Source organism: Calypte anna, chromosome 1 (assembly GCF_003957555.1).
Source record: "Calypte anna isolate BGI_N300 chromosome 1, bCalAnn1_v1.p, whole genome shotgun sequence".
In the NCBI taxonomy this organism is placed as follows: Eukaryota; Metazoa; Chordata; class Aves; order Apodiformes; family Trochilidae; genus Calypte; species Calypte anna.
The window spans coordinates 140,944,779-140,971,974 of NC_044244.1; the positions used below are offsets into that span (position 1 = coordinate 140,944,779).

The following is a 27,196-nucleotide window of genomic DNA, read 5'->3' on the forward strand; positions in this document are numbered from 1 at the left end:
GTGTCCCTGCCCAGGTTATGGGGTTTGGAACTAGATGATCTTTAAGGTCCTTTCCAACCTGATATCCTTCCTTCATGTGTCATGGTCTAAAGCGATATCCCAAACAGGGACAAGATGATATCCTTTATGATCAGAAAAGATAATATATTTAGACCCTAATATCTTTGATAAGTCAGTGTAGCAGGATGTAGACTGGACAACACTGAATAATCTTTACAAACCAAACTCTTTCAAGAAGGTTAAAGAAATAGAATACAAATAAAAAATCTCTTGCAATACAGTGTTGAAAAACTATATCCCTTTTTGCAATATTCATCTTTATAGAAACAGTGCTTCACAGAGATTTTTTAAGGTTTTGTGCCCAAGGACACCTACTTGCTATTTCTAACCTCTTTCTTCTATCCATTTGCTAGGTTGCAATCAAATGTAGTAGAACTTAGCAAGTTAATTTTTCTGTTCGGTTAATTTTCTACAGAACATATTTTAAATGTACTTACTGGTCTTCCTCGCTCTCCTCTTGGACCAATGGGTCCTTGAATACCTAGTGTACCAGGAGGTCCCTATAAAAGAAAAAATCCCAACCATCAGATAATGTTGTTCTGATATCAGTTACTATGGTTACTTTATCAAATTCACTATAATACTACTTACCTGAAAACCATTGAACCCTGGATCTCCAGGTTCACCCTAAAAAAACCCAAAGAAGTAAAAAAAGTATTAAATAATATTTACAAAATTTAGTAAAATCTTTCCACACTCACTTTTCTCTCATTCCAAAAACTAATCATAGCATACAATGCTACACAAGCCCTTACATACAGATGCATCCAATAGAGGTGCTGAGGTAACCAAATGTGGGTGACCTAGATTTTCTACTTTATATATGTAGCATAGTTGGATGCACTACAGTAGGAGAGTACAAAGTTGGCTAGGGAAGTTAGGGATCCAGACTAAAATGCTGAAATGGACAACAGTCCATGTTTAATGCTTTTCTGAAAAATTGCATTTAACCAGTGGCTTAATTAGGGCTATAAACTTAACTGAAATGTACAAAGTAATTTTTCATGAGTTGCATGGGAATTACCAAATCATTTTGGTTCTCTTCTGAGTCACTAAAAGCATTTGGAACATACTGTTTTCAGTGACCACATATTTTAACTGCAGTACATGTTGAAATGTTTTTGGAAATTGGATCAAAAAATGTTCTAGTGCAAAGACCTTCCAATACCCATAAATAATGCAGCATTCAGTCCAGACACCTTCAGTCATTTTGAATAGCATCCTAACTATCTACTTAATTTGAGTTTAGGTAACAGACTGTTTTGTGCAACCAAGTACTTTCTGACATGAATACAGGTGTCAGTATCCGCCCTTGGCCAACTACATAAATTCTTAAACATTACTTAATCATTCCTAATTACTAACAAGTGGAGATTTAAAGAGTTTCTGAAAGTAAGATTCCATTAAAAATACAAGCATGTTACAAATATGTCAACAGAAAAAAATATTTTGGCACTCGCTGCTGGCACAAAATACACATGGAACAATGTCAATGAATCCCTTCTGTGCTGAGTACAGCTCTGATACAGCTTTGTACATAAATTTGTCACAATTTATACTCTAACAGCATATGTAACCCCCTATCCTTATCTGATACCTTCAAATTATACAAGACTATATATGTGATAAAAAGCTACAAGTGATTACAAAACAAGTTTTAAGGATGAGATGCAGGATGCACTAACAGCACCCAAAATATGGACAAAATTATAGCAAATGAATGATTTTGCCACTATACAAACGTAGTTGAGTAAAGAGGGTACTACTTGAACTAAAACATCTCCAGCGCCTCTGCAATCTACCTGTAGGCTGGAATTCCTTGCAAACAACTGAGTGGAGATTTTTTCCCCCTGGATATCAGATAGATTTTGCTGTAACCAGAGAAAGCAGAAGTTGCCTTGCAAAGCCTACCCAGAATCAAAGTGGGCCTCTTGGAACACATCCATCAGAGTGTAAGAAAAATTAACTCTCCATCATCTGCTTGTAACTCTGTACCAAGCATGAACAACTCATAGGAGCTACAGACATACCCTGTATCGACTTGAGATGTCTGGAGGCAGTATGTAAGGCTCCCCCTTCTGGCCCTTTGGCCCTTGGACCCCCTAGAGGTGACAAACAAGAAACAAACAAACAAACAAAAAAACAACAAAAGAGTAAGCTTTCATATCATATATGCTAACACATAAACACCTAAGAGTAATGAAAAATACTTGGAATTTTCATCAGTATATATATATATATATATATATATATATATACTGCTGTTTAGAGGCAGAAACAACACCAAGCTCTGGAAATTCATGGTTTAAAAAGAAAGTGTAAACCTTCACAGCACATAAAAGAATAAATTCTGAATTCCAGGGGAAGAAGTCCCCATTACTGGAGAGTGTTGTTACAGGGTCATACCTCCTAGTACCTTCAGCATGCTCCCCAGTATATGTGCTGTGGTAAATCCAGGAGCCCCACTGCTCACCTCAACATGATCCCACATATGGTGCCATGGAAAGCCAATGCTTTGGCCAGGGAAGGAAAAGGTTACTTTCATTGGGAATTGTCAGATTAATATTATTTTATTGCTGTTGGATAAAGCTGTGCAGGTCTTCTTGAGGTGTTTCTGCCTATGGGACAGGTATAGCTGTGGGCAGACCTCCCAGCCCTGACTGCAATTCTATAACCAAGCATAATGCAGTGTGTCCATGGTAAGGCTGTATGGATGCTCTGCTGGACCAAAGGGAGCTCTATTAAGAGATTGCTGTTTGCTTCCAACACACACATGAATGAAACTGATCTTAGCTTCAGGTAATCACTTACTGCCAGCTACTTACAATGGTGCCAGGGAAACCAGCTTGCCCAGGAATTCCAGAGTCACCAGGGTCACCTGCTGTCCCGTTACAGCCATCTTGACCTGGTTTCCCCCTTGATCCTGGCTGCCCTGGATGACCCTGTTGAGGAGAAAAAAAAAGTGTTTATCTATCCATCTGTTTCTAGTTTTCCTTTTCCTGTAGTCACACAGTATTTAGACATTCTCACATTAAGCCCAAGGCTTGGATCCATGGGAAACTATGATTTTCAAAGACAGAAACAGACAGTGCCTTTTTTTTAATATAGCTGCAGCTTGAACCAGATGCCCCAGACAGCATGAAAAAATGAGTAGTGAAGGACCTTTCAGCAAGGGTAAGAAAGCTATGTTCAATGCAGGCTCTGTTAGGCAGAGAACTAAGCCAGATGAGGCAGCTATGCAGGAAGCCACCAGGATCTGGGATTGTTAAGCATTTCAGAGCTTCTCACTGGAAGAGCAGGAAGAAAGGTTCCTTGCTGGGTTTGTGTAGCCCTCAAGCCAGAAAAAAAAAAAATCAGAGATGCTTTTGGAGCTGAACTGAGTGTTGTGATGAAGCTGTAAATATGGAAGAAAACAGCAGAGCTCAAAGCAAGGGAGCCAGGGGCACCACTGAACCTCCTCATGGAGCCTCTGGGAAATCACTCCTTTCTCAGACTGGATTTTCATTGCTGTACCTACATTTACCTTAATTACTTCTGCTTTGTACTGAGGATGCTGAGAAGCAAATCTGCTCTTTGATCAGCTCTTAATTCCAGAGCCCTCAGTCAGAAAACCCAGGAACTAACATAAGTCATTTTTCCCTTCTCTGCCTAGAAGAACAGTTTTTTGTCTTTGCTTCTGCTCTCTTGCTTAGAAGAAAAAGAAAGCTCTCCATGTCCTTACCTAGATCCATCAAATATTGGCATCCTATACCCCAGAAGAGATTTAGGCTTGCCACTATGCTCTTTTGGCCTCCTGCCCCACATCTCAGCACTGTGCCATTACAGTTCATCCATGTGCCTATGTGCCTGCTTTCTGATGGTCAATGTTAAGCCTCAGCCTTAGAAAACTGGTGGGAGAACATAAGTGAGTGGGAAGGACAAGGGAGCTTGAGGACAGGACACAATGAGCATGCAACTTCAAGTGCTGTCTGAACACAATTGTCCCTCCCAACACAATATGCAGAAGTCAGGAAGGCAAGGCTAAAAATGAAAACTTGCTCAGGTAAAAAGCAGTCCAGCTACAGCAACATGGGAGCTTCACAGGGGAGTGATTTAGTCTCCTTCCCCACATGGTGCTTAGAAACAACTCAGTATGTGGTGAGATGAACAGGATCCTTGTTTTCAGGAGTGTTAACTGGAAGGGGAAAGAGGGTCATCTGGCTTTTCCTTTAAGAGGGAGAAAGAGGGAGAGGAGGAAGACTGTGAGAGAAAAAGCCTTGGAACTCAATAGGGAGTTCTTCTGGAAAAAAAAAAAAGGGTGAAAGCAGAGTGGATGTGGATGCGTGGGCTGCAGAGTGGGGCCCCGGTGTCAGGGAGCACTACAAAGGAAACCCAAGCCTGGGAACTCTGTCCAGGGATTCCAGTGACTCAGATTTCTTTGTTATTTTATGACACAAGATGTAAAGAAGCGTAAGCTGGGAAAATACTGTGCTGTGAACTTTACCCAGTTTTCCTCTTTGAATGTTTCAGTTTCATGGGCCTCGTCAATTTGTTCAAAGTTTGACACTGCTTAGTGTTCAGTAAGTTTTTTAAGACTATCTCAAGCATGCCATATGTGCCATGAAGCAAATAACAATGGTTAGTATTCTTAAAATCACTGGTCTTTCTAAGTGCTTTGCAACTCTGAAATAATTAAGGAATGACCCACTGGTGTCCTTCCTTCACAGGCTTAAGAGATGTGAACTACTTACCTCACAGCTCTTTCCTACAAAAGAAGATACTTAGCTGGGTAACCTCTAGGGACACAGGAAATTTCTGTCCTTTCTTTTCCCCTTTTACTAGGGGATTTCTCCAGAGCACAAAGCAAAGGAACTTTAATTATCTGAGGGAAAGAGAAGCGGCAGCTATCTTGTGCATCTTCAGTTCCACTCACTTCAACAAATGCCCCTAGCTTAAAAGCGTATATGTGGCTGATGCAGAATGTAGCCCAGAGATTTTAATTAAAGTACAAAGGCTTTAAACTAGCCTGCAGTATTTGCAGTTGGTGATTTCTTAAAGATGAGGTAACTGGCTACTTACAGGAACGCCGTCTGCCCCAGGGAATCCAGTGACTCCTCTTTGCCCCTAGAGTGAAACAGCACAATTAAAACAATGTTCTGCCCAATACTTTGCTCATTAGCTAAAACATCTGATATTCAAACTTACCACTTCTCCTTTGGGTCCAGTTATTCCTGGGTATCCTCTTTCACCTTTGTGACCTTTAGGACCTTGCAGCCCTGGGATTCCCATCAATCCTGGTGGTCCAGTGAACCCCTGTGATCCAAGGAGTCCTGGCTGGCCCTGATAAAAATAATAAAACAGCATTTATTTCAGAACAGTTGCGATGCATGAAGCTGGATTTCTTATCACTGCTGCAACAGAGTCTATCCCTTGAAGAGAAAACAAACACAGAATCTGTTTCCGCTCCAGTAGGCCGGACTCTTGATGAGCATCATCTGGAAACACCACACAGTGAAACTCCTGCTACAGCGACAGAATTTGCATGACAACATCAATACATGGAAATGAACACTTGAATCAGTATTCACTACTTGAATATTCACTGCTGCTCCATGAAAAAAACCTGTTTTCTTTGGAATAAGGCTTCTCAAGAGTGATTCTCAGTGACCTACCACATAACCAATTACACTCCATGCAAGTAAAATACTCTTTCAACTGTGAAATCTGCTTAGTGGCTGTATTTCTTACAAATGGAGTCTGATATTTAATGGCAGGAATTTCTGCCTCTTTGGGGCTGATATTTCTATTTAGCAGTGAAGCCTGGAAATGAATAGACATGCATGCATCCACACAGGTTGAAGACTTGCAGGCAGGCTTCCCTCATCATTTTTTCCTTCCAGCACTGGTTCGGCTCTTCAAGCCACTTCAAACATTGTTTAAAAATAATACCCTGTTGACTGCCAACATCACAAGGCTCAATACAGGAAAAAATCATTCTGAAATGACACTTTGGTGGTTCAAGTAGTGGGTTGGGACAGTATGTCTGAGATCTGTGAACCAAAATATTTGAAAGCCATTCCAGACATGGTGTCACAGAAGACACGTATGTTTCTCATGCTCTACAGTACCCAGTGCACTAACAACACAAGCAGTAAATTGCTGCAACCTTTTCTAAAGAAATACACTTCAGTGATGCAGAGCACCACTTACCAAGACATTCTATAGAATTAAGCTGACTCTAATAGAAGTATTTTAAAAACACAACTAGATTTTTCACTGACCAGTTTGTAAAGCTTCAGTATCTCAAAAAGCAAGAATTAAAGCAAAACATGAAGAAACAGATAGATATTTATGTAAATGAGCTGTTAAAACAGTAACACCTTGTCTTAGTATAAAATACTTACAGTCTTGCAGTATTTGCCTGGAAAGAAAGAGCTAGAAGATAAATGCAATCCCATTCTAAGAAGGACAGTAGTTCAACATCATTCAATGCCATTAAGGAGAGAGAAGCAAAGGAGGACAGTGTAGGGGCTTGACGAAATGATCCTGAAGATATCCTAAGGTACTGGTACTCAGGATGTTGTAGTAAAGATACCTTATTCATAATAGGCAAAAATTAATTTATGCTGATATTGAAGGACAGACTCATTTGTTTCATATTTTCAAAACTTTAGTGTCAACCATCTATAATTTATCTATGCTACAGTTGTGATGTTGCAAACCTGAAAATAAATGCTATGACTGAAAAACAGCTTATGTCTAGTTTTAAACATAAATCAGTTTTCCATATTACTTTAATGGAAAATGACTGACTGTCACAACAGTTGGAGCAGGTTTTGATATTTGGAATCTTACTGTATTATATCAAAGAAGTCCATATTGAGGAGCTGACATAGTCAAACAAAGTATGAAACACAATGCAAGCTTTTTTCTTGGAAGAAAACTCGGAATGAGAATTAATTACATGGAATTACAAGTCACCAGGATGGATCTTTTCCAGTGTGGATCTTTTGCTATACTTTTATGATTAATTTGACAAAACTGATAGTTTAGGAGCATTGCAAAGGACACGATGGATTTATGTGTTTTAACTGTCAGTGTGAAAAAGAATCTCTCTTTTGCTTACAGTCAAGCCCAAATTTATATACCATCCCTATATCTAAACCAAGCCAATTCATGTGGATTATTAGGTGCCAGGAGTCCAACATCTTTTCAAGTTAGCAAACTGAGAAGTAACAAATGTTACATGAATCCATGTAAAACATAATATGATTCATGTTGGCAGGAGGCATATGCATCTGAACAAGTGGCTGCTCATTTCCTTATGCCAGTCACAGCTGTAGCTAATATAGATGCATCTTTCTCCACATCTGTAGTTTCCATTTTTTTTTAAGTTGGTGAATCTGCAGAAGTTATGCTATGGAGGTACAGATCTTTGTAGAAAAATATTCACAACAGACATAACTTTTCTTAGCTACCAGGCTCAAATGAGAAGATGCTGATCAGAATCATTATTTAAAATAATGATTTAAATCTGAAGTAATGCTCATCAGCATGAGCTCCAAGATTAGGAAAAATAAATCTTTTCTGATGTAATTTTTTCTCTACTTTTCTTAACTACTATGAAATTTAAGGGAATTCAGAGAGAGTCCATATGACCACACATGATAAATACCTTTTTTAGGAAAATAGGAGATAGTTCTAAATACTTCATAGTTCTAAAAGTGCACAATCTGTGTTCTTTATATTTTTTCCCAGAGCAATGTCAGTTTTTATGCAAATATTAATAGAAAATATTTTCATCTTACTCTAAAGCCTTAAAACTTCATTAAGTACTTAAGCTAGTTTGTTCTTCCCCATACACCCAAATCTGGAAAGGAACCTTTTTAAAAAGTGTAAAAACATTCTCATACACCTGCAAAGAACATATTAAAACTAGTCAGGTTTAACTGGAGAGATCTGAGTTGGCTCCAGTTTCAATTCACTTTTGAGAGGTTGTGAAAACAAATGTTTCAGTTACATTTACAAAGGAAAACATGGGTTCTGTACACTGAAAATCCAGCTTCATTTCTGAAGGAAAACCAAAAGAAATCAAATAAATTCCAAAAGTTACTCATACACCTGAGATATGCAACCTATCTCTGTAGTGCTCACCTATATCCCTTTTTGTGGGCAGCAGGCTGCAAGCTGAATGCATTTAGAACATTTAATTGTAATTTCTGATAAAACTCTGATTATGTTCAGAGTTGTCAAATCTGTGACTGGCTTTTTTTCAGGGGCCATGCACAACTGCAATACTTCAACGCTGGCATTGCCTGGAATATGGTGACCTCTAATTCCTACGCCAAATACCACCTTCTACTTCCAATCCCATTTTCCTATCTGGTGTGGAGCAAAAAGTAAACAAGGAATGGAAAACAAGGAAGAGAGGTGGGCAATGCTAGCACCTCTACCCCATGCTTTCTTGGTGATTATCTGATCATTTAATTATTGATGAGTTGGAGTTACATACTATTATTTGCAATAAACACAAGAATCCTCCTGGGACTAGTTTAGTATGAGGATAGAGTCAGTGCTGGGAAAGTACTTAATACCATGACAATATTTGTATAATTCTCCAGATGACTGGTACCTCAGCTTGTTAACTGAAGGAACTTCATCAACCTTTGTTAACTCAGACACGTCAGCTTTTACTCTGCTTTCTTTATGTCACATCTTTTGTTGAACAAATACGTCCCTTCTTCATTACCAAACGACCTAAGGACATTCTCTCTTTTGCAAAGGTCATCAAGGAGATTTAAGCAAAGACAATCAATTTGAAAGGTTTAGTCAAACAAAGCATGACTCAATTATTAGAGTCCTGAATTCCCCTGTTTGAAAGATACCAGGCATGGTCTTGCTCTGGAGGGTCAGAAATCCTAGAAAATTCTTCAAAGACAAGAAATTGTGTCTGGATTAAAATTTCAGGTTAAAAAATAATAAACAAAGGCAGCAAGCTTAGGGAAATATGGTATCCCATGGTATCCCATATTTTAGACAACTCAGACAACTCAAAAAGTACTTTCTTCCTTCCCTTAAATGATAAAACAATGCAAAGACATTCTCTGGTTCATGGTACTCTCTGGCTTCCCATTTAGATGGAATGAACTGGAATTCATCCCGAATGCAGAGCATGGCACAATTATCACATGTCACCCATCACTGGATTTTCAGACCAATGTTTAGAAGCTTGGCCAGCACCTTGGAGGGAGCATGCAAAAAGAAAAAGTTGGCTGATGCAATATCTTAAAGACGTAAAAGAAGTTTTTCTTTTTTGTTCTTATACAAAACATTTACATCTATTCAGGTGACCTACAAAGCTCCCAATGTCAGCATACATTTGTAAAAAGGCAGTCTCTGCTTTGCTCTTCCAGTGACTTCAGCTGACTGGAAGAGGTCTCGCATAATTCATGTGGCCAGCCCAGCCATGTGCTAAAGCTATTTACAGAGGGGAGCAAAGGTCAGAAATTTAGGAAGCCTGAAGGAAATCTTCCCAGAAAATATTTGTGATGTTGTATATACATTGTCGCTTGTCCAGTGACGTGCATGAAAGAAAATGCTGCCAGGGTTGTGACTGAATTTAATAACTGCATTTTGAAATGAAGTCCCAGTGGGTCTAAAGAAGATACTGAACAGACTTCTAAATCAGTACTGAATGTTCATGTTTTGCTTGACCTTTAATTTCCAGTTGTTTTAGGATCGGTCAAATAAAAGAGATACCATGTTGCAATGCTTTCTTCTAATTTACTGATAAATTTACAGTGTGGAAACAAAAGTAGGAGGGGAAGGTGCACTAATTTTGAGAGCAAGCAATGGTTTGAAATGCTACATAAATAAGGATACAACAAATGAGAGTATCTGCTCCAAAAGGTTCTAAAATACAAGAATATCACCATCAAGGGCTGAGAAATCCATTTATCGCTGTGGAATATGAAGAAAAGAGAAAGCTGTAGATTTGCAATGCAGAGGAGACAGAATCAGAACTACTGTAGAGCTTCATTCTCATTGAGCCCATTTCTCCACATTTTATTAGACTCCTATTTTGCAACTGCTTCTGGTATATGGAATGTGATGATTCAGTATTCCCCACATGAAAACGATCCTTCCAGGCCATCATTTATTTAATGCTGGACAAGAAGAAAGGAGGTTAATTCCCTGACATTTTAAAAAGGTCATTGGTGAAAGGACAAGTTCACTTCCTGCGGGAAGGGTGATCTGACCATGACGGCCAAGTGGGAGTTGGGACTTTTTGTAAGAGGACCCAGACTGGATCTTACAGTCCCTGTAAGAACAGATGGGAAAAGGATGTGACAGCCAGGACCTTAATGCAGTCCCCGCTACAGGGAGACCAGCAAGCGGAACAGAGAGCAACTCACCAGGGAATAAAATCAGTTATAAGGAAACTGAGCAATGAACATCTGAGCTGATTAAAAGTGCTAACCCAGGCATCCCTGCAGGCACATAGGAAAGAAACAGAAAAGTTTTTAAATGTAGTGCAGGCAAAATGTGGAGAACGGGGTGTAAAAGTAGGGAATCTGCAGTTCTCTAGGAACCATCCATGAACGTAGGCATAGAAAAGCAATTGTTGAGCCCAGCTAAAAATGTATGATCTTAGTGCTTCCCTCATCCCCTAAAAACATACATTTCAAGGACTTATCTCAAGAACCCTGTTGTGGCACACTTGAGTCAGATTTGGATGGGCATATCCCAGGACATTTCTCTTAGAGTATAAATGTGGGAGAACACATTAGAGGAAAATATGTAAAGTAAGAGCTTGGGGTTCCAGCTCCATGTAGAACATGCTGTGCCAGAAATACCTCAGCTGTGCACAGCTTTGGGCTGAGAGGCAGAGAAAACCGGACCACACGGAGCATCCTGCTGCCACAGCTCAACTTCACCAGACTGCCCAGCACAGACAGATCTCAGAGAGTTTCTCACATAATGCCCTCTGACTATTTGCAGAACCAATTCCAAAACAATTTAAGACCCTATGGGTCTGAACTGTCTGTTTTTGTGTAAAATCTCCATGGCCGGGATACATGGGTAGTCTTTCTTTCTTGTCAGCTGTACTAAGATGAAATGGTTACTGTAGTAAAACAAGTTTAAAACACCTTTAAAAACCAAAAGGTAGGTTTGTAGGTGGTTTGGTTAAAAACCAAAAAAGGTTTGTAGGTTACAACTTCAGTCACTGATGAGAACATGTACCATGATTCAGAAGACACTGGTAAACTTCTATGCCATATACCATTTTGTTGTAAACTGGTAAAGTAGCTTGAATTGTTCCATCCACCTTGGCAACTCACAGTTTTGTTTTAGCAAGATTTAAATATTTTTGCAATTCCACCTGGGAACAGCAGGTCCAAAACAATCTGAGAAATGATAGAAAATGCAAGTCCGTAGGGCAAAACATAGCTAATGCGAGCCACTGGAAAGTAAAGTGATCTGGAAGGAAAAATCCTGAAGTCTGTGCGGGCTTGGTTGTTGAACATACAGCATGACACTTTATTTCTGTGTCTTCAGGACTGTACTAATGATTATTTTCTGAAAGACAGATGATCAGTCTCAATCTGCAATGAGCATTCAGAAGCTCCTCACTAGATGGCACCAGGCATTGCTGCTGTACGCAGCACAACACAGATGCACCTTTCCAGGGCTTGTTACAACCTTCAGGAAATCTGATAAAGAGTTCAGGTAGGGTCAAGATGTTTTTGTCTCAGGTATGAAGCAACAATAGCAGAATGTTTCCTGCAAAACGTCTGGCAGTGAGATAGCTGGGGAAGTGCAAATGAAATTGTATTATATATATCATGCAACCAGATGGCATGGCTTTCTCCAGTGCCTGATTTTCAACCATCATGCTTTATTTCATATATAGAAGGCCTCTGTCTTCAGAAAAATTCCAGTGGATTGCTAAATTTCCATTTAATGTCACAGGCCTGTATCTTCTCAAATTTATGTGCAGAATCTGTATTTTACTGTAGGGCTGGCATCAGTTTCTGTCACCACATGGTTATCAGCACGAGGAAGAGATGGACTTCTGTGATCTAGCTTGAACACTGACAAGTAAATGAAGCAAACCTTTCATATGTGCCTTGAGGTGTGATATACAATTTTTAAACACTGAGTAGCACTGAAAGAGTCAGCAGCGTTTTAAAGAAAGGAAATAGCTAGTGGTTACTTCTATTTTTAATTTATCTTTTGCTACTTCAGAGAAGGTTATTTAGCTGAGTTTCACATTCCAGCTCATTTTCTCAGAAAAAGCTTTCCTTCTCATTTGTTAGAAGCTTCTTTTATTTATATAAAAAAGTAAACAAAAAATTATAAAATTCATTTTAAGTTAAAAATAACTAAAAAATGAGCCTAGTTCAGCCTAGTGGCATGGTAACAATTTGCTGTTCTTTCAACTACATCGTCTGGACATGCGACATTTTCTCTCAGGACAGCAATGGCCAAATGACATTAACATTAATTCCAGAGCAGTGATTCAGCTTGCAGAAGTTGTTTTGCTTTTTTGTATTTTTTTTTCAGTAAGGAAGGAATAAACATTAAATCTTCACAAAAAACCCCAACAACTATGAAAGCATTCTCTTTAGCAGAAGCCACAACCCTTTTCTGTAGCCAGTAAATGAAATTATTTTGTACTGCTTTCTGTTCCCACGGTTTGATCTAGTTTGTGATCTTCCAGAAAGCTGCAATGTCACCCAAGAAGATAAAACATGTGTCAAAGAAAATATACTCTGGAATGTAGGTCAAGAACACAAAAGAACCAGATAAAAGTTTCTTCATGTCACAAAATACATAGGAGTATTAGTCAGAAATGGTTTCATAGAGCTGCTGAAAGAAAGGTACTGGGACCATGGCAATGTTCTCTCAGACAACCATCAGAAAGATCAAGTCTAGACAAAACTTAATGAGGGTACCCATGGTAAGTCTTCTAAATGCTACTGCACAGAAGAAAGGAGAAGAGGAAGGAGATCATGTGGGAAGGATGCAGTGGGCAGAGGTGTTTGCAGTAAGGGGAGAGCTCTGAAAGTCCAAAGCAGCATCTCTGCTGAGCTATGGCTGCAAAAACCAACTGGGAAATTTGGGATCAGAATTAAGACATACATTGGAAAATTCATCTGTCTAGTGAGCATGCTCTAATGAGTGATGTTGATAGGGCTTGCACTGACTTGAAAAGCAACACTTTTTTTTTTAAAGATTGCATGTACTGAACAGATGTAAACATTCACCTACATGCAGTGTAGTTATCCAAAGTTGCCATCAGGTTAGGGTGTCATCTTTGACATTATATACCCTAATGAAGATACTCAAACTCGGTCAAAACCAAATGCACCCTGAATGTGCCTATTTTTCCATACTGCTTATAAAAGACACTTAGGTCCCTAGCTCAGTTGTTGACCTCCAAATTGCTGCTTTATGAACTGCGCAAGAAGACAATACCTCAAAAGATCCAGTCCTGGAATTGTGGATTTAGCAGTTAAGACTCAAATAAACTTGAGCATGAAAATTATGCTGCATGAAAAAGGAGCTGAATATAAATGCAATGAATTACTAAACTTGGCAGGCAGCATATGGCAGACTCGTTGCTACTGATGGTGCAAAACAGTAGGATTTTCTTGGAAGTCAGAAATGATTCAGCATAAGAGAGATCAGATGATGCTGTGTGCTCAAAAGCATATCCATTTATTCCAAGTATATAATCTGGCCCCTGCCATGCTTCCTTTTTGGCTATTGAGAGAAATGTTTCTTTTAGCCTGCTAGGAGCCACATAAATACCAGCAATTCTATATAGCTTCTTAGCTCATTTTCTATCATATTTATTCAAGGCATAAAAAAATTTCTGCCTACACTGGGCTCTGCTAAAATTCTGCTATGGGGCTCTGGAAGGAAGTAGGGGTTTCATGGGGAAATCTTCATATCTCAGAAGCCTGCAGAGCTGGGGATATCCTGACATTGTGCAACACAGACAAATGCTTAGTGTGAAGGTGCAACCATGATTAACAGAGCTACTCACTCTAGATAGCCTAGATAACTATAAACCCAGAAAAAACCTAGTTCTATTGACATATAAATATTGTTTCTCTGACTTTCAACTAAATATGGTATTTAAAAAGAGTTAATTGAAACAACTTAGAGATGTTACCTTGAGTAAACTTGAAGCTGAGATCATGAGTTAATGATGTTATACAGAACACTCAAATGATACAGATATGTCCTTGCAAAACGTTCATTATTATTTAATTAATTGGAGAAGATCAGCTTGATGGCCAACCAAAAATTCACCAGAGAGGAAAATCATCTTGCCAAATTTGCTCATACAACAAGCCAAACATCAAGATGATGGGTGTGGAGCAGGAGGAAGCAGGGAACTCCCATTTACTCTGTGAAAGTTGCTTTATCACTCTCATGTGGAAGGGCAGACTTTGGTCATGGTACCTATTAAACGCCTGACTGAACATTTTAAGGAACAGCGAATGCCTCACACGTTGTTAGCACAATGAGTATGTTTTCAAGACAGAAGAAAGTTCTGTTTGTTCAACATGGCTTTTGACAGGATTTAAAAAGACACTTTCCAGGGTACCATACAATGCAATACAATCCTCCTAACCTGCCAGTATCTACATCAAAAAAATTTTTTTTCTCTTCATTCTTTACATTCATTCTGCCCATTTTGTTACCACCATACTATTAAGATCAGTTGCTTTATATGATTAAAAAAATAAATAAATAACAGTTCACAAAATGCTAAGAGCTAGCATAGCACATTGGGTCTGATAGCTGTAAGGTTGCTGCTTGGCTGGCTGTACTCCTCAAGGCAAGACAACAACCAGCACCTGCTCATGTTAGAACATTCAGTCATAGACCCAGGAGCTGATCCGCCAGCCCAATTGCTTTCAAATGGCTTTCAGTGGTGTGTGAGAGTGTTCTCAAGATCCTAAAATTCAGGAAGTTCAACACAGATGTTTTCTGTCAGTAGGCGTTGGAAACACCAATAGTAACATCTGTTCACTTTTCGTATTTGTGAGAACATTTTTTTTCTGTCCAAAAACCATTCACTGTTGAAATTTCCAAATTGTGCAACTGGCCAAAATGTTATGCTCATTAGGCTCCACGAGTTTAAGAGTATGTGAAAATTAAAACCCCTTCAGGAGTTCAGTCTGTCTTATGCCAATTTTTTCATTCTGTGCTCCTCCTCTCCTTAAACAAAAGCATAACTATTTTTGTGGTGGGAACAGCTATCAAAAGCAACCTGATCATAAAAATGCAAGTTACTACTGGTTGTTTTAACCATAGGAATAATTTGTGACATTTTTAGTAAGTTGTGTGCTGAGATACCCTTTCCATATGGGAGCCCAGAATAGATGCTCCAGCAGTATGTACAAGGGACTAGGTGCAGACCTTGGACACCCTTACACCCTGGTCATGGGAATTTACAGTCTGGGAATGTCTCCGAGTCCCCCGCAAGGCCAGATGATTGGCTCTGAACTGCCTGGAAGGATGGGGGGCTTTAAGGCAGATGTGTGCAGCAATATGAAGAATCATTGTTGTTGCAGAATAAGAGACAGCTTTTTTTCTCCTAATGCTTCTGGACAGATGGGTCTGAAGAGCAGCGGGGTGCTGTGAGATAATCTGAACAGAGCTTGCACAGTTGTTTTCTCTACAGGATTTGCTAATCTTGATGTTAGCATCAATGTGGATGCTCTAGAAATTTCAGCAGATGGGGCTCTGTTGAAGGCTGCTGTTGAGTCAGCTTATGGTGAGACTAAGTGAACCCTTATGCCTTCCAGTCAATGTGGCTTCCTAACAGCACAAGTATTCTAACACAATCACTTTGATGATCTTTAAACTGAACCTGGCTTCGTGTTGGGTTTGTCTCCAAAACCAACAAGTAGTCTAAATAATCTATGAGAAGTCTTGTCATCTTCAGGTACTCAGCAGAAATACTGAAAATTGAGAGCAGTTGTTTTTTACATAATGCAGTTAAGTTTCCTGTCTTCTGTACACACAGATTCTTTTAAGTTGACAGCAATAGAGCAAGCTGAATGATGTAGGGAAGCTAAATGATCTGGGTAAAGTATTACAGCAACCAACTACCTGAAGTACTCTGTGATCCCACACAAGTCGTCTTTTTCACCCCCCTTGTAATCAGGAAGAAGGATAGCAAAATTATTTGCCTTTGAAACCTGAAGGAAATATTTCTGTGTTATCTACCTGAAGAAAAATTCTCTCTGTTTAATGTAACTTGTGATAACAGTTCTGAAGAGGGTCAAGAGTGGAGCATAAACTTGAACAGGAAGGTATAGTTATCCAGAGCCATTACAAAAGATCTGACTCTTCTGTTATGCTCAGTTTGAGGTAGCATTAATGGGGGCCAAGAGTGCCCACACATCTTCTGCAGATTCCAAAATCTCATCACTCACAGGAGAGGATGTTCTGGAGAACATCAGCAGTAGATAGTTCCACAGCTGTTCAAGGAGAAAGCCTATTCATCATTTCAAATGTTGCTTTCAAAAACTACTGGAAATTTTTAACCTGTTCATTAGGCAGTGTGGGCTAAACAGCTGCTTCAGCAGAGGATCAGGAAGAGAACCACAACAAACAGTTCTGTTTGATCCTTTAATCCTTTTCATTCTGCATATACTGGGGGAGTGAAGGTACAACCAAACTGCCATGGCAAGTTGCTTTTACTTGAAGGACATGTGGTTATTTTGACTCTGCAGAAAATTAAAATTGGTGACTAACTGATGGTAAAAGCAGGTAATGTGGAGAAGCTTCCAGAGAAGCAGAAATAACAGCATGAGCCTTTATGTTCCATGGGAATACCAGACACACTGGTAAAAAATTTGTCATGACTACTCATCTGGGTCCCATCACTGGGGACTGGCTTCAGGCTTCAGCTTGAAGAGAGCATTTTCAGTATTTCAGATTCTGATTCTGGAGTGCCTCCAAACCTTGTTAAATTGGTGCCTCCTTGGCTAAAACATAGTCTGCTTGCAGTATTAGTTGTGTCTGAGAAATCAGTCTCTCAGAGTGATATGCTGTGTTCATGAACTTGCAGAGATGCTTCCATCAACCTAATGGGAGAGGCTGCACTTACTGACAAGGAGCTTCAAACTGCTGGTGTTGAAAGGTCAGAATGGAGCATTTCACAGGTTAATCATGACCCTGAACTTTGGCAATGATGCCTCTCCTGTTTTACCTTGTTTGCCACATGCAAGTATAAAGGGAGGTAAGAGAGAAATTTGAGACAATACATCCTTTCAGAAAAACTAATGCTGAATTATCTGTATCCCAAATTTCTAAGTCCTGGCTCCTTCAGGTACTTGAAATTACCTCAATTGCTAAAAGGAGCACCAGACTTCTATAGTTTTGATAGAAACAACAACAATTGCACTTCACGTACATGTGGCTCCTCTCAGGTTTTGAATTCCCTCTTCCTTTCCCCATTAAAAATACAGTACAACTTTAACTTTCTTATAATTTCTGCATCTGGAAGAGCTTACACCTTTTACCTAGCTTCTGAAAAGAGCCAATGCTAGCTCTCCTAGACAAGCTAACATCTGTATTTTTATCACTTTTTTTTTGCGAAGTGGCAAAGAACACTTGCTATATGAAAGCAAACAAACCCTGAGCAGTATGGTTGAACTTAGGAGGTCCGTCCCTTCCAACATCAGCCGTTCTTCAGTGAAATAGGACAATACACCTGATGTCCAAAATCCTCCTTATGATCCTGCAATTTAACTGTTCACTGACAGGTCCATTCTTTTTCTACTCTCTGCAGAATTTTTCTGTGCCTGCATATGTATTAATTCAGATCTCTGGGTAATCTACCATAAAGCACTCTAGTTCCTTTAAGCAGGGGAGGGGAGGGAGTCACTGACATGAGGCAGAATACTTCCTTACTGTTAAATGCTGATAATTCCTATGAACTAGTCAGGTAAAGTCAATACTATTAACAAAAGCCAAGATGCAAGTTTATAGCTATCTGCCTGTGGATACAATAGCTGTGTGCTTGTTGCAGATATATTTGTGTATGTATGAGGTCTCCCTTATCTTTATAGTTTAGATGGGTACAGTATTTATGAGAAACCTAGGCTTCTGGTTCTGCAACACTTTAATAATCTCAGCTAAAACCCCACCAGCCTGTCACTCTACTGACTCTACTGCTTTATGCAGTTCTGAGCTAGACTGTAGAAATTTCTGCTGTTCTCTGTTTCCATAGGAAGACATCAGTGAGCACTCCTTAGAAAAATACTATTTTTTTTTAACTAAGCCTGATATTTTATTACTTATTGGCACTAGAAAGAACTGAGAGTGCATCTAAAGGAAGTGCGTCTAAAGGAAATGCATCTAAATAACAGAGTTAAGTCCATAGTTCTCTTCCTACTGCCCTGGCTACTTCCAGTCAAGAAAGAAACTGACAGCTGACTTTGGAACAGAAATATGAAAAGGAGAATAGAAATGAGTTTGTCTTAATAAAGTCGAAAGAATTTTCAGAAGTTGAGTCTGCATTAACACTTTATTAAGAATCACTGAAAACTTATTTCTAGTTATGCTGGTTGGGTTAATGCAACACTAGTTCTATAAGTATTAACCCAATTGCAATGAAGAAAATCAGAAATCTGGCTATTTGCATATTCTTTTAAGTCTTGATGACTCTTGATGATTTTATCTGTCTAGTTTCTATGCATCTGAGATACCTTGAGAAGATGGAACTAATTCTAAGAATACAGTTTAGTAACCCCAGGGGGATTACACAAGTCAGGAAGAATTTTAATGAAGCATCATAGAGAAGACATTTGCATTATTAACTATGATAGATTGTGAATTGGAAAAAAAAATTATTTCCTTTCATCAGTCAATAAAACTATTTTATTTTGAAGAAAAATAAGGCTTATTATAAATCTCTGCTTAATTTTGGTTATTTATAAAGGCCTGTCTAGACACTGAGATAAAAATGTCTTAGATTTCAAATTATCACAGAAATGAAAATAACCTTTAATTTCATGCAGTGAAATCGAGATTTCTGCTAATTCAGATTTTAGGATGCAGAAAATCTGAAAAACAAATATATGAAAATGCACAAGAACCATTAAGGAAAATATCTGTACATATATTTCAAGATCTAGCAAAAGACTGGACTTAGTAGACAGCTTTGCAGCTGTTTTATTTATAACTTGGTACTTCACTCACATCCTATCTCAGGGAACTGATGACCTCATTTTGCAATTGAGTATCTAATCCCTGATAGTAGAAATCAGTGATAATTTGAGCAAACAGTTCATTGTCAACAGGGCACAACATTCTCCATTACACTGAGAACACTGCTGGCTTAGACTGATGCTGACAACATAAACACTAGAAATAAATACTTGAAAGTAAAAAATAAACAGCTGTAAGTAGATGGATCAAAGTAGGAAATGGCAGGGAAACTGATAAGAAGGTGGGGAAGACCCTGGAGGAATAGTGGGCTCTGCCAACGTGGGGATGGCAGGAATGCCCACAAACTCAAGTCAGCAATTCCTCTCCTTCAAACACTATTACTGCAAGACTGTTTGGTCAACTGTTTTTTTCTAGTCTTTTCTGGTCTGTGCTTTTTATAAAGCATGTGCATTACTGTCCTTCACATGTAAGATACAGCTATAAATTGGTATGTTTTTAAGGAATATCGCTTTCAACTCAAAAAGAAACTGGATGCTAAATTTTGCACTGAATGTACATAGGGAACTCTTCAGATGAACAAATAGCTAATATTAAGGAACCAGAAGTTTTAGGGAAAAAAAACCCCAAAACCAAACACATATTGGGGCAAGAGAAGCTCCATGAAGCCATCTTGAAGGACGTCAGCATTTCTAAAGCCTTGGCAACCATACGTCTCCCATTCTTACTATCTAGGGATGTCAGAAATGGTGTTTGAAGGGATGTGAAGCTACTTCTAAACCCCTGGGAAGAAAAGTGATGGAGATAGGCTTGCTGCTAGAACATGGTGCTGCTTAAGCACACACCTTTCACAGTGACAATGCTGCCTTTGAACTGTTCTTCAGCTATGGAAAAATACAGACTTCCTGCAGAGCACTCATAAGATAAAATAGGTAGCCTCTGGAAACAAAATTTTGTATTCGTAGCCTTTTTGCTTTGCTTTTGCTTTTCTTCTGCCCTCTATCTAGACTCACAGTAGCCAAACAGTAGTTAAACTGTAACTATTTTATTATAGAACAAATTACTATGAAGTTTACATTTACCTTACTGTCTGCCTAATACTAAAGAGGGATTGTAAGACTGTAAGAGGAAAAATTACAGACTTTTCATACCTCAATAAGTGCATGCAGATGGTGATGCTGGCTTGAGATTTCTCTGCACTGAGGTATCTGCAGCATCACTGCTGTTCAGTGAACTCAAGATGGGAAGCACCCATTGAGAACACTCAATGCCCTCCTCCCACTGAAATCCTCTTTCACCCCTTGCAGAAACCCATCCAGGTATCACAATCCCTATATCACTTCAAGTGAGGCACAGGTTTCAGACAAACCCTTCTGAACTAAGGTGAATTACTGCCAGTTTGGTATTTGCTAATTATTTTTATTAGACTCCTTCAGCATCATCAGCAATCCTTCAACAGAGAGATAAACAGGACTTCTTTTATGTATGAAGAAAACTAAGAAAGAGGCTTGGAAGAACATTTCAGAAAACAGTTTTTGTGCAGCTGTTAACTTCACAGAGAAAGTGCAAAAGATATGTATTGGGCTAATAATGCACGGTGACAAAAACATAAACATGAAAAGTCAGGCTGTGACTTAATTTAAGCCTTGCTTAGTCATATTTTCACCCTCATAATGTAAAAAATCCAGAAATTTCAAACAACTGAAGCCACACAGCAGTGGGATTCCTTGCACCATGCTAAAGATGTGTGCTGAAAAAATCAGTTAGATCTCCAAGATTAAATAGCAAATATGCAAGCACACATTTGAAACACTTTTACATTATAAGTAGCTTCTTTTCCTAAATCTATGTGTTCAGTAAAATACATCAGTATGAGTTCCACATTAAAAAAAAAGATGAACACAGTTGATTTTAATTTTGGGGAAATCACTTAAAAACATTAGTGTAAACACTAGATGCTAGCTATAATCAATATGCCTTTTGCCACATCAAGCTCATTATATCACAGGGATTGAAGTATGATGCTCTAGGCAGACACAGCTACCAAAAGGGCACCTCACAGGCCATTTTGAGAGCACATAAGTCAAAGAAATCTAAGAATTACTTCAGCATGTCCTCTTAGCAAACTGGCTAACAGCAATTTTCAGTCCTTGGGCACACAAGAAGCCTTTAATCAATGAAGGGAGGTGAAAAATGGGAATTTCATGACCTTCAAGATATGGCCCGAAATATGCCAGGTAAATTTGGTATTACTTTATTACAGAGGTTATATGATATGATTATCAAAGACTCACTCAAGGTCGTCTGCCTGCAGCCACACCTGCTACTTATTTTTTTTTGCAAGCAATGGTTGAGGGGTCTAAGAGATGCATAAGAATATCTGTGAAGTAATCTGAAGTACTTAAAACTTTTTAATTTTTTTTTTATGTTTCAATATATCCTCAAGAAACTTCAATGGTACAGCATTGAATATCTTTTTATAACCAAGCTGCAGCATAAACATTTCAAAAATTTGTAATTACCAATTTTTTTTCTCCAAAGATTACATTTACTCTTTCAGAGACTCTTGCAGTACAGCTACACCAATGAATTCCTGATGTGCAGCACATGGATGAGCCACCAGCAGGCATTCCTGGTGAGGCTGCTGCCCTAGAAGCCAGGAAACCACTGGTTACACCTCACTGCCCTGCTACTTGAGCCTAAAAAATGTAAAGTACGAGTTACTTCTGGTTAAATTAAGCCCATGCTAATTTATTGGCTGCAGCTCATCAGTTCCTTCTGGGGACACACAGGTGCTGTGCAGAGTGGCTGCTCTCCTCGCTGTCCTTCCTAAGGGCCATGGGAACCCAATGGGATGGTCAAATTCTAAAAAAGAGATCAGTGATTTTTGGTGGTGTCTATTTCATAGAATCATAGAATCATAGAATTGGCTGGGTTGGAAGGGACCTCCGAGATCATCAAGTCCAACCCTTTTACCACCGTTGCGGTTACCAGACCATGGCACTGAGTGCCACATCCAGTCTCTTTTTAAATATCTCCAGGGACGGAGAATCCACTACTTCCCTGGGCAGCCCATTCCAATGCCGGATCACTCTCTCTGTAAAGAAATTCTTTCTAATATCTAACCTAAACTTCCCCTGGCACAACTTAAGACCATGCCCTCTTTAATGGAACTGCTCAAGTAAAGTTGTCACAAACTGTTAAATGCTAGTTACAGCATCTGCCATAAGTTTCTTTATCTTTCTTTGGGAGGCAGAAATGAAGTATATAACACAGTCAACTCTGTACCACCTTCTTCTGAGTGGATTTCCTTTGGGGAGAGTGGAGGGACAGGGTGAGCAAAGATCTTCCTTCTTGGGGGCTGTTGATCTGCTTTGCCTAAGGGAGTTTTTGGTGCCACTCTACATTATCAGGTCTTCCTTCCATTGGTCTTTGTGGAGACCAAGAGGAATGGGGTAACACTCAATACCTGTACACCTACAGTCCTCGTCTGTGCTGCCCATCTTCCTCAAGTAAAGACTTTCTATCTCTGTGCTATTGATCTACAATAGGCTCTACAAACAGCCAAAAAAATAAAACCCCCAAAACAAAAAACCAAACAAAAACCAGCTCGTGTGCATATTCTGTCTTCTTTAGAGTTAGGTAAAATTCACCCAACGATCGGTTAGATTCACTTTAATCCCCTGCATGTAGACCATGACATTGAAAATGAGCATCCATACTATGCAAAATGAACATCTCGAGGCCACTTACTATCACAGGCATAAAATACAGAGCTCCTTGTTTAAGCTCTCCTACACCATTCCAGTCTGTTCCCTCATTATCTCCACAGAAAGACCATTCATGATAAGTTGGTTTAATTAGTTCAGATAATTTTCCATTGCAATTCACATGCTCTTGTTCTGCCTCCTGCAAAACTGCTCACAAGCTGCAGTCATGGCAAAGAGCTTTTGAGTCACTCTCATGAACTTCCTCCAAAATCTGTCTGCCCTGCCCAGTGCCTAAACCCACCAAAATAATCATCATGATGTTTGTATGTGGTGCTGTTAGTTAAACATGCAGAGCTATAAATGGAGAAATAAGGATTAGAATATTTGCGAGTAATTATGATCAGATGCCTGCAACAATCATTGTGGTTTTGCCTGATCGTTCAGTTGTTGCTCAGACAGACTACCCATGACTTGAGCAAGAAATTCTCATGAGAAAAGATTCTGGAAATGAGGTCCAAATGGTGTGCTCTATGGGCTTGAATGGAGAAAAGAAGTGGGGGTTTTGCCAGTTTATTTTAATTATGGGGTAGCCAGAACAATCCCAATAAATGACATACCTTTTATCACTGAAATGTATTAATTTTTGTATTATTATATATATCTTTAGCTTTAAAAAAATGTGGATAGAAAAAATGTACTGGCAACTGATATAACCACACTAAGTATTTTTATCCATTTTTTATTGGTAAACAGTTTTCTGACACATTTATAAGTAAATACACTGTAGACCACATCTCTAGACAAGTATCAATGTAGATGGATAAACAGTCTGAGGGAGGTTTCCAAAAAGTCTCAAGCTGTCATGTAATATTAACAGGAATACAGTGTGCTCTCAGCAGCACTGCTTGGAGTGAAATGTTATGCCCATGGATGGTAAAGCAATGAATAAGCTGCAGTTAGTCCTGGTTGTGAAGCACTTGTGTCTGAAGACTGGACATGAATGCCAAAAAATCCGTACAATTAAGTGCTACTAGTCCTAAAGATCCCAAGTAGGCCATGTAGGAGCTTATCACTCTTCTTAAGAAAAAACAAAGAGAAACACAAGCTCAAGCACTGCATACTTGCAGCTTTTCTAGATCCACAGGACTAAACAAAACTGGGAACATAAAGCCACACAAGCCACCCACTCTGAGGCCAGCCCAGAGAGAGCTAAGCACTGGCCTTAAGCAGCCTTAAAACCAGAGCTGCTTAGAATTATTTTGCTGTCTGTTTTCTTATCAGAAAACACCAATCTGTCTGAAAGAATTCTTTGGGTGGACCAATTTAGAAGACATCTGGAAGGGTGAAATGGGACAGAATTCCCAACTCGAAAACGTGGGGTTTGGTCCAAATGAGAGAAGGTGCCCATTTTTGTGCTACAGCACTCACAGGAGACGTGGGAAGCCATGTCTGTATACTTCCTTTTCTAGATGTGTTTTTCCATCTCAGTCCTTTAAAAGAGGAAAATTCTCAGTTTTGCCTTATTTAGGGATAAAATATCGCAAGTCCTGAAAATATTTCAGGTCAGCAAAACTGTCTCTGTTAACATTTGTTCTGTTATGCACTACCTATGAGCAGTTCCCTTGCTTTTACACCGGAGAACATCACATTTGGATGTTGCCACCTCCTGCCTTTTACACCTGCTATGCTGTGAATGGAGTCAATGTCACCAAGCTGGCTTTCCTGGCCTTCTTCCAGACTAAGATTTCCTCATGCTGGAGGGAACCTCTTCATCTGCTTTTACAGAGCAGCTTTAATCCCCCTCTCCTCTGCTGCAGTTTTCCAAAAGGGAACTGAGCAGAAATGTAGACTTCCCTATTTTAATCCCTCCTCCCAGTGGTGTAGCTTCTGATTAACATGGCTCTGATAACCAAAGTGAAGGAGGTTACAGCTTGCAGACTCATCTTAATTAAATGGGCTTCTATTATCATTTAAGTGCTATTTTCCCCAGTCTTCTTGTGAACCGAAATGCCAAGTGCACATGCTGCAAATGAGAACTCAGATTTAGATGTATTCCCTTCTGAAAGAATTCGTGGAAGAGGAAAGGGTATTCTAAAGGTAGCATAGATTGAATGCAGTGCTGGACTCGGACAATCACTGGCTTGCAACATTGGATGCAAAAAAAAAGGTTCCTACTGCAGAGAGAGATCAATGGTGGAAGTCTGCTACCATATGGTTCTCTATGGGTCAACTTCTGGCCATTTACAGCTTCTTTATGTTAAAATCTGAGATTCATAAATTTCTCTGCCTTTCACTGTGAGATTTTCTTAATTTGGGATTATTCCAGCTTTCGGTACACAGGCAGCACCTCTATTTAAACAGTAAGTATGTTGCAATAAACTCTATTGCCTTGTCATGTCTGATTAACTCCACTAAATTCAATTACACCACTCCAGTACTAGACCAGTGCAGCTGAACTGGGAACAAATTTGGGTCTAACATTTAACAGATGTGTGATGGGAAAATTTCCAATGTGTCTCCTTTTTTTTTTTCTTAGAAAGCAGTTTAGAGTAAAAGCTAGTTTAATTTTGGTTTCTCATAGCTCAGAATCTCTCACAATAATAATCTTTAGGAATAACATGGGAAGGAAAGAAACCACACTAATGTAACAAGAGGGAATAACAGTTCTGCTTAAAATACAAACCATTTCACATGCTTATTCCTATCTGTGTTATATAGAAGCCTCTGCTGAAAGCCTTCCAAGAATGTGCCATTTACCATTAAATCAATGAAGTCAAAGAGCATGGGAACACACTCTCTGATCCCAGAAGAATCCACCCAGATTGTCCTATCAACAACCTGCAATGTAGTGCAAGGTTGAGATTGAGCCTGATACCTTGTCTGAAAGCAAGGTTATTTTTTTTTAAAGCCTCAGATTGAGGCATATAAAAAGTACTACTTGTGACTGTCTCAAGGAATTTAAGAAAAGTTGGAAAACAAAGCTTCCTTAATGAACATATTTTATTTTCCCTCAACCTATACATGAGTGATTACTGCAAACAAGTTGTATGTGAGCTGTTCTAAAACAACCCCTTTAAAATAAGTATTTGAAGCTTGCGCAAATATATGGCAGAAGCAAGAATTTTGCTGAGTTATTACATGCTCAGCTTTTTCACCCCATGGCTCATCTAATGTTAGGACCCCAGCTTCCGAGATAAATATGATTCTTGTATAAACACATTCTTTCCAACAATATTCATCTGGCTCTGTGCGTCTAAGAGTATGAAACGTTACAGAACTCTCAGCACTTCATTCTCCCTCCCATTCAGCAAGCAAAAATAAATCTTTGCTTTTCCTGCTGGTGTATAATATGCAGTGCCAGGAGCTGCAAAATCCTTCCCTTTTCTAGTAGTGTCCAGCACACTCAAGAACTCATCGTTAGCCACAGACGTGAAGAAATGTTAAACAAAGATGCTACTGCATAATCATCTCCTCCTACACAAGCTCTTGCAATAGGTTTAATAATTCAGCTGCACTTGAAGAATACCCTCCTTGAGATTAATGTGGCATCACAGCCGGACTGCTTGCGTAGTTTTATTCAGTGTTCTCAGCATCCCTGCAGAGCAATCCAGCTAGAATATCTCAACAAAGCAAGAAATTAGATTTTTTTACATTGAATGCTGCAAAATTTTCACAGGGGAGCAGGGAGGTGTAACTTGCTTTTGGTTCCAAAGAACAAGTCCTTATACATGCAGGAGAGAGTTGGGCTCCTTTTCACCTTGGACCCCATTTAAAGAGAAGGACTCAGATGCTGGATCCTGATGCTTATTCCACCCATTTCCTTACTGTGGATGAGACACAGGTATTCCTTCCCTCCTTCTTCCCCTCCCTCTGCCCCCTACTCTACTGGAAGACCATGAAGCTTATGAAGACAGAGAAACAGAGCTTGTAGCGGCACCCACACCATGGGGCTGGCTGCAAGAGGATCTGCACTATCCTTCACTTTAGAGATCACTCTAAAGGAACAGTTGGTACCAAACAAGAAGCAAAAATTAAGAACACCACTTAATTTCATACTAACACTCTGCAGACCCAAGTAGCTTAATTCTCAGCTGCACCATGGCTTTCCTTCTTAACACTGGCAAAGCTCTTCCAGCTGCATCAGTGGATAACACCTTCTTTCTTCAAGCCTTTTACTTCAGTTTCTTCAACAAGCAGCATGTTCTGTGGTGACAAAACTGTTATCTTTTTCTCTCTAGTTGCAC

At 39.2% G+C, this 27,196-nt stretch overlaps 1 protein-coding gene across 2 annotated transcripts in view; it reads right to left on the minus strand.

Moving 5' to 3' along the window:
• The window catches only part of COL4A2 (collagen type IV alpha 2 chain), a 144,714-nt gene that overhangs the window by 45,511 nt on the left and 72,007 nt on the right, over window positions 1–27,196 (minus strand). For both annotated transcript variants that reach the window (XM_030445796.1, XM_030445803.1), the window contains exons 5-10: window positions 5,245–5,379; window positions 5,119–5,163; window positions 2,886–3,002; window positions 2,091–2,162; window positions 652–687; window positions 498–560 (exon numbers count right to left, since the gene is read on the minus strand). In XM_030445796.1, coding sequence (XP_030301656.1) covers window positions 498–560; window positions 652–687; window positions 2,091–2,162; window positions 2,886–3,002; window positions 5,119–5,163; window positions 5,245–5,379 — 468 coding nt within the window. The remainder of the gene's footprint in view (window positions 1–497; window positions 561–651; window positions 688–2,090; window positions 2,163–2,885; window positions 3,003–5,118; window positions 5,164–5,244; window positions 5,380–27,196) is intronic.